This window comes from Bos taurus, chromosome 2, assembly GCF_002263795.3.
Source record: "Bos taurus isolate L1 Dominette 01449 registration number 42190680 breed Hereford chromosome 2, ARS-UCD2.0, whole genome shotgun sequence".
Classification (NCBI taxonomy): Eukaryota; Metazoa; Chordata; class Mammalia; order Artiodactyla; family Bovidae; genus Bos; species Bos taurus.
Genome location: NC_037329.1, coordinates 132,136,435 through 132,144,428, shown reverse-complemented (window position 1 = coordinate 132,144,428; position 7,994 = coordinate 132,136,435). Strand labels below are relative to the sequence as shown.

Sequence of the window (7,994 nt, the reverse complement as noted above, 5' to 3'; positions counted from 1 at the left end):
AGAAAAGCTCAAACAAACCGCAACTGAGGGACAGCCTACAAAATACCTGAGCAGGACTCCATCAAAAACAAGGAAAATCTGAGAAATGCTCACAGCCAAGAGAAGCCTAAGGAGACACGATGACTTAATGTTACGTAGTATCCTGGGTGGAATCCTGGAACGGGAAAGGACATTAGGTAAAAACGAAGGAAATCCGAACGAAGGGTGGATTTACAGTTCATAGTGCTGTGCCCGTGTTGGTTCCTTGGTTGTGAAATGTCATATCATGGAAATGTCAGATGTGGAGAGAACAAATTGGGTTGGGGGTACTTGGCAACTCTCTACTACCTTCATAACTTCTCTGTAAATCTAAAACTATTCTAAAGTAAAAGTTTGTATTTTTTAAAAGTGGATCCCATATTTGGGTTTCAGGCAGTCCCCAAGACCCAGTTTTCTTAGCTTCCTTCTTTTTGCCAGCAAGTAGGATCTGAGCTGCTGATTTGGGGGATCTCCAAGCTCCTGGCTCCCAACCTCATTGCCATGGCAACTGTCATCATTTCTCAAGCCTAGGGAAAACTCCCATTTCTTCACCATCGGATGCTCAGTTAGCCTCGCACAGGACCCGCCCCAAGGTGGGTGCTAAGTCAGTATTTGTCAAGTGAATGAAAACCTTGGAGGACCTGTTGATGGAGGGGATCCAAGCAGAAAGTTAAACTCTTTCCTTCCCAGGGCAAGAAGTCAGTATCTGCTAGCCTCCATCCAGAGAAGGAAGGCTTCTGGCAGTCTGGTTGGAAGGGGATAGGAGACTCTTCTCAACTGCCTTTGGAGAGCACGCACACAGGTTTACTTAGGATCGTATTGATTGGGGTGCTTTGGGGAACTGATGGGGTAATGAGAGGCAAGAGGAGTCCTCTACCCTACCCACTCCGGGGACACCTCCCCTCACCTCTGTCCCCTTGGAGTATCAGCCCTGGGGTGCCAAAAACCATCTGCAAAGAAGCTTCACATACTGCGAACTGCTTGCTAGGTCTTGAAAGTCCATTGCCTGGCACGCAGTAGGCATCTCTTGTGCAATCATGTGATGACTGCCATTTGTAAGGCCCCAGGCCCTGCGCTCGGGTGGGGTGGGAGTTCCTGTTTAATCATTTGTGCCTTTGGCACTATCCCATTTTCCAGAAGAAACAGAGGCCCTAAGAGCTTGAGAAACTGGCCCTGAGTCTCAGCGAGAAAGTATATAAGAGAGGTTTCAAATTCAAGTCACCCAAGTCCCAAACTCATGCCCTCTGCGTGCCCAGGAGCCACCCTGAAATCTACCCCTTCTTTTAAAAAAAAAAATTATTTATTTGGCTGTGTCAGATCTTAGCTTGGCACACAGGCTCTTTGCCTGGCACGTGGTATCTTTCCCTGCAGCACAGGTTGATTCTCTAGTTGTGGCACACGGGCTTGGTTGCCCCAAGGCATGTAGGATCTTAGTCCCCCAACCAGGGATCAAATCCTCATCCCCTACGTTGGAAGGTGGATTCTTAACCCCTGGACCACCAGGGAAGCCCGAAGTCTGCCCCTTCTGCTAGGTCCTGAGGGCCAAGAACCAGCTGCCTGCTGTCTGCAGAGGTACCCTCACTCACCCCTTCATTCGTGGCCTCCAGACCCGCAGTAATTTTTGAGTCTCTTTCTTTTAAAACTGAGTTTGCCAATTTCCCCCTTACAGGTGCTTTTGGATTTTCCTTCAGGCTGTCAGCCTGGACAGGCCAAGGAGGTGGAATCCAGAGAGCTGGATGCTTATTACAAGCAAGTTGGAATAATGCAACCCCGGATGTTTGATTCATGCCTGGAGGCTTCAAGACACCCTCCCCCACCTCAGACCTTGAGTGGCCTTTTCTATATTTATTGCTACCTAACCAACCAGATACTTCGAACATATCCCACACTTGGTATAATTCGATATCTGCCCAGTCCCCAAAGTACCTTCTCAACAAATGTTTGCCCCAATGTTCCAGTGTATTTAAAAGATTTATATCCTTCTTGCGCTTGGGAAGGGCAGATTCAGCCTTCCCAGCTTGAGAATCCTGCCTTGGCAAAGGGGAAGGCCTCCAGCAGGAACATTTTGATACATCACTTATCAAGAAGACCGGAGCCTTGCCCAAGGGCTCTCGGGCTCCCCGCTCCCCAGCAGAGGGCAGCTCCAGATCTTAGCTGACCGCATCCCAGCCCTGCCTCCCTCTGACCCCTGATGCAGTTATCTGTTGTCAGAATAGCAGGAGAGCCCAGGCTGAGAAGAATCAACCAACAAAAGAATCTTTAAGGCTGAAGGACAATGGCTGCAGCTGGGACTGAGCCTGGGGTCAGATGACTCTGTATCCCCATCCTGGAGCCTGGACTCTGGGTTCAAGTGTGCTTCATGACTTACTAGCCGAGCGACTTCGTGTGTGCATATGTGTGCATACTCGCTCAGTCATGTCTGACTGCGGCCCTTTGGACTGCAGCCCGCCAGGCTCCTCTGTCCATGGAATTTCCCAGGCAAGAATCCTGGAGTGGGTTATCATTTCCTTCTCCAGGGGATCTTCCCGATCCAGGGATCGAATACACGTCTCCTGTGTCTCCTGCATTGCCGGCAGAGTCTTTGCCCATGGAGCCACGGTGAGTGACCTCGTACAAGACACCTAATGCCCCTCCCAGCCCTGGTTTCTCCTGTCTCATCAGGACATGGTTCATAGAGCTGTGGTAAGCCTGGCATACAGTAAAAGCTCAACGAGTGCAGATGTTGTGCCATCCTTTTCGCCCCTCTGAGGTGTCGAGTCCCTCACCTACTGAAGAGACAGAAGGGCTGTAGGTTTCCAGGGTTGCTGGGCTTGGATTCTGTGAGGCTCAGAAAGGAGGGTGTTTCGTAATTGCATGGTGCTTTGATCACGTAAGTGGTAATTACTCCTGGGTGCGGACAGAGACCTACCTTCTGAAAGAATCTTTTCCTTTGGCTCTTACCCCTCTTGGCAAATTGCTGCTGCTCAGAGGGTGGGCCCGCCCCCTAACTCTCCAGAGCGGGGCTCCCCGGTGCCTAAAGGTGATCAGCTCTGAGCCCTGGGATTCTCTGGGGTAGGAGGGACGAGGGCCAGGTTTGGGAACAGAGTCTCGCCCCTGGGAAGATCAAGCTGGCACCCCCACCCCCCACCGGCATCCTGAAGGCCCCGCCAGCTCCACTTGGCCTGCCATTCCCGATGATGACAGATAGGGACTCCGCTGGGTTCCCCCGCCTCCCCAGGCTCTGGGCCTCCACTTCCTGAGAAGCGGGATGAGCCACCCCCCTCCCTGCCACTCCCCACAGGCCCTCTGGAACTCCTCTTCCTCCCCGCTCCCCCCAGGCCTGTCTTACCTGAAGTCTGAGTCACACTCAGGCTCCTGCCACCAAGATCTGTGTTGTGACTCCCTGGCAGACAGTTTTACAACAAACACATTAAAAGCTCCCCACACTGGAACTCCTGGATGCCGAACAGCCCAGGAGGAAAAAAAAACAAAACTCTCCCGGCCTTTCTTCAGCCAAAATCTTTCTCCGAACCCCTCCTCCCCTAAGGGCCTGCTCCACTGCGATTAACTGTCCTGAGTCCAACAAGGGGCTGAGAATTTTTTTTCATAAGGAGACTTTCTGAGCGGCAATTGGAGGAGGGCCGCAGAGTCTGGGAAGCCTGAGACAATGGAATCGGGCTGTGGGCCTCAGAGGACCAGGCTCTTCCCTCCAGCAAGGACCTGGGGACTTGGGAAGGCAAAGGTGCCAGGAAAGAGCACAGCTCCCCCTCAGTCCCGCCTTTGAGGAGGGGTGGCCCATGATGGATGGTCTGGGCATCTCATGCTGAGTGCTACTGTGCGCTGGGTGCTGTGTTCATCCTCCCATCAACCTTTGAGGTGGGAGCTGCATTATCCCCATTTCACAGATTTGAAAACTGAGGCTCCAAGAAGTGAAGTGTGTGTTAGTCACTCGGTCGTGTCCATTTGTTTGCGACCCCATGGACTGTAGCCTGCCAGGCTCCATGGGATTTTCCAGGGAATACTGGAGCGGGTTGCCATTCCGTTCTCCAGGGGATCTTCCTGACCCAGGGGTCAAACCCGGCCTGGATCTCCTGCATTGCAGGCAGATTCTTTACTGTCTGAGCCACCAAAAACGAAGAGACTTGCTTGAATGCCTAGAGCCAGGAAGTGAAGGAGCTGGGATTTGAATCCAAGTCTGCCCGCCTCCAAACTTTGCCTTTCACAAGACTGACTCCCTGCCAGCCAACACACCCCACCAGGGAAGCCTCAGGGAAGCGGGGAGAGCCCAACGCAAATCCAAATCCAAATCGGATGCACTTGCCCTTAGGGGATGGCCTTGCCAATCCAGCTCGTCTTTTCTGTCATTTGAGCCCAACCCACGGTAGCCTCCACACCGCCTCTTTGCCTCTCCAACCAAAGCTACTGTCCGCTCCTCCCTTCTCCAGCCAGCAGAGACAAAAAGCAAGTCCCCCCTTCCCTCCCAACCGAAGCTGAGAAAAGAGAGCAGTGAGACACAGGAACAGTTCTTTTATTGTACATTGGAGAAATAGCCCTGTGTGCTGGTTAAAGGTGCAACATACAGAATATCGAATTAAGAAAAGAGGGGACAGCAGGGTAGGGTAAGGAAGAAACCTCTTGAGGTCCAAAGTTGCAACAACAACAAAAAAAAATGGTAGAAGATTTCCTCACGCAAGAGGCATTTTTGCAAATACCATGCAAAACAGGCAGCTGGTGTGCCTTAAGAGAACCCCTATAAATAACAGAAAAAGACACTCCAAGCATTCCTTTACGTGGACTCAGAGCACAGGGAAAAGAAAAGAAACCAAAATGCCTTTTGGCATTTCAAGATATTTGGCACTCTTGTGATTACATTTTTTTACAGTCCATTAAAGAGAATAAACTGACACAATATTAGAGGAAAAAACAGGCTGCTCACACAACAGACTGCAGGGAGAGGTTAGAAAAAGCTCAAGCATTTTTTTTTCTTTGCTTTTTTTATGTGTTTTTTTTTTCCTGACATATAAAATGTGTTCGTTTGCATTAACTTGGGCAAATAGCTTGTAGCAACAAAGAAACACCAGCTTTACAATTCATTTTAAAATAAAGCAAGGATTCCTTCTATGCATGATTCCTTAAAAAAGTTCTCTTCTTGTTTTAAACACACCCTTGATAACTTCAAAAGATGACCAAAATAGGATGGTATATCTATAGAGATCATTTTCTGATTTGTTTTGTACATCCAAAGATAACATAAAAAAAAATAACTGGACAGCATTTCACATCCAAGTGCACAGAATCATTTTTGCAAGATTAAATAATGTAAACATTGGGAACAGCCAAATCAGCGAAGAATGCCAACACCCCAAAACACCCGGTGTTGCTTCATTATTTAAGTGGTTCAAAATCCAGATCTATAATTGCGCAATATTCACTGTATATAAAAAGAAATGGATATTAACTTTGACAAATAGCTGCAACTGAGACTTCTTTTTATTTCTTTACATGTGTGTATATAGTGATTTCTTTAATTTTTAAAAATTTTTTTTCACTTTTATTTTTGCAAAGGAGCCCAGAGCCTTCTCCTTCTCACTCCTCATCTGTCTCCCGGCCTGACACGGATACAGGTTGTTGATTTCCTCGCGGGTAGCAAGCTAGTAATCAATTTCAAAGTGCTTTCTCTTTTCATGCTCTTTTGCCAATAACTGTTAACCGCCGGTCTCACTCTTATTCTCTCCCTTAACTCATTGTCTTTGGGGGAGTTAGACACCAGGAGGTGCCTTGTCTGTCATATTTTTCAGCACGTCATCAATCCTATCATCTTCAATAACAACTGCAAAAAAATGGGGAGAAAAGCAGAAGTGAGCGCTCTTATTTGGGCCTAGCGGGGGGTCTCCGACAGGCAGAAACGGAGGGAAAGAGAGGGAGGGGGCTCCACGCTCGCCGAACAGCCCCATCCTCCTCATCTCAGCCAGGGGTCCCTCTCTGGCTTTCCTCTGACCCACCTCTACCCCGAGGCTGCGTCCCAGCACGGTTCTGAGAACAGGAAGCCGAAAGGGCACAAAACCCGCAGCCCTGCCTGCAGCCCGGGCGCGCACCGGCCTGGTTCTCACCCCACGGCATCCCCACCGCCACTCATCCTGGAGGGCGCATCTCTTTCGAAAGAAGGCTCCGGGGTCAGAAAGAGGGCTGGGACCCTGCCCAGGTGCCCCGAGCGCCGCGCGGGGGCAGCCAAGGCGGGGTTGGGGGGGGGGGCGGTGTTCAGAGGTGCGCGAGCCAGCGGGGACGTCAGGGGCCCGGTCACACAGCCCGTCGGGGGTTCAGGCTTCGCTGGGGCCAGGCCCCCCACCCACCCCCCACGCCCCTCCGCGCTGCCTGCTGGCGGACTTGTCCTCTCCGCACTCGCCGCTCCCGAGGTGAGAGCCTCTCTTCGCTGCCGGCTGGGGGCTCTCCCGCCTCTCCGCATCCGCCTCTCTCTCCATCTCTGCCTAGCCTGCCCATCCTCGGTCTCTCCATCACCTCCCAGCGCGACGGTCACCTGTCGAGGTCTCCAGGCCTCTCTCTCTGTGTCCGGGGTGTCGGTCGCCCTCATTGTTTCAGCGGCTCCTGCGTCCCCTCTAGACTCGCGTCCCCGGCTCGCGGTCTCCCCGGCTCTGGCTCGCTCTCTCCCGAGCTTTGTCTCGGGCTCTGCTCTTCCCGGCCTCCCCCTGCCTCCGCCCGCGGCTTCCCTCCCTGTCTCTGTGCCTCGGTCTCTCCCGGCGACTGTCGGTCTCCCTCTTGGTCCCCGCGCCTCTGGAGCTCCTCTTGGAGCCTCGCCGAGTCCCGGTCTCTCCCGGGCTTTTCCAGCTCCCGCGCCGAGCGCCCGGGCTCCGCAAACCCCCTCCCCCTGCCAAGTAACAATGAAAAGCCCCTGCGATCCGAAAGCCCCTCGTATTCCCCGCAGGAACTGGGCCTACCCCCGCAGTCTCCTCGCCGTCCCCTGGGGAGCCCTAGGACTCCCCCCGCCCCAACACACACACACACACACACACACGGGTTGTAGATGGAGTGCAGCTGCAATTACATTGCGCAAAAGGGGGCAAGGGATAGAAATCAGAACGCAAACTTTGGCACGGTGAGGGACCTAGGAAAACCTTTCGGCCCCCTGCGGCAGCGAGTGGCCGCCACGCCCCCTGGGTGACCCCAAACGCGGATCAGGCTGAGGGGGAGGGGTTCCCAAGGCCAGCCGGAGCTGGACCCGCAGTGCGGGATCCCCCACCCCCCACTCCCCGCAATTCTGCGCGACGAGATTTTAGTGGGTCGGAACGGTCCCCCGGGTGCTGGAAACCCTAGCGAACCGCCACCAGGCCGGGGTGCCCGAGAAACGGGTATCGGGGAATGGGGCGCGAACTCACCCCGCTTGCTCCGACCGATTTGGCCCAGCTTGGGCGGCCGCTTGTTCTGCCCGGCGCCGAAGAAGTTGTTGGTGTCCTGCAGGCGGCAGGAGAAGACCTGGCCCACGTCGCCGCCGTCGCCGTAGGGGCTCAGCTTCTCGTCGCCGTAGGGCAGCACCTCCGACATGGTCGCGTCCGGGGGCTCCGCGGCGGCACCTCCTCCGCCCGCGTCCCCGCCCGCGGCGGACAGGGTCAGCGGCACTGGGGCCGGGGCCGGCCGGCCGGGGACGGCCCGCGAGCTGCGGCGGCGGCTGCGGCGGCGCCGGCGAGAGGCCCGGGGCGGCGGTGGGGTGGTGGTGGGGTGGGGGCGCCGCTGGATCGGGAGCGCGCCGCCGGCCCGAGCGACCCCGCCAGCGCCCGCGGCTGCGCTGCGCTGCGCTCCGGCTCGGCGCGCCGGGGAATGCTGCTCCGGGAGAGGCGAGCGGGACTCACATCCTCGGCGCGCTCGGGCGCGGGGCTGCGGCCGGGCCGGGCGGGGCCGAGAGCCGGAGGCGGGGGGGAGGCTGTGCCGGCGAGCCCCGAGGGCGCGGGGCCGAGGAGGGCGCACCCCGGGGAGCCGGGCGGGCC

The 7,994-nt window shown here is 54.9% G+C and overlaps 1 protein-coding gene across 1 annotated transcript; it reads right to left on the bottom strand.

The window, feature by feature from the left end:
* Positions 1 to 4,504: 4,504 nt before the first annotated feature.
* On the bottom strand, positions 4,505 to 7,622 carry CAMK2N1 (calcium/calmodulin dependent protein kinase II inhibitor 1). Its single transcript, NM_001114520.1, has 2 exons — positions 7,389 to 7,622; positions 4,505 to 5,827 (listed from the first exon to the last, which is right to left on the bottom strand). Exons 1-2 carry the CDS (start codon positions 7,552 to 7,554, stop codon positions 5,757 to 5,759), a joined length of 237 nt encoding a protein of 78 aa, NP_001107992.1. The 5' UTR covers positions 7,555 to 7,622; the 3' UTR covers positions 4,505 to 5,756.
* Between the last annotated feature and the right edge of the window lie 372 nt (positions 7,623 to 7,994).

Excerpts from the sequence above, each read along its gene's own strand:
- CAMK2N1 (NM_001114520.1), bottom strand. The coding sequence starts at position 7,554 with ATGTCGGAGGTGCTGCCCTACGGCGACGAGAAGCTGAGCCCCTACGGC. Across the intron at positions 5,828-7,388 it reads AATCGGTCGGAGCAAGCGGG|TTGTTATTGAAGATGATAGG; the intron begins GTGAGTTCGCGC and ends ATTTTTTTGCAG.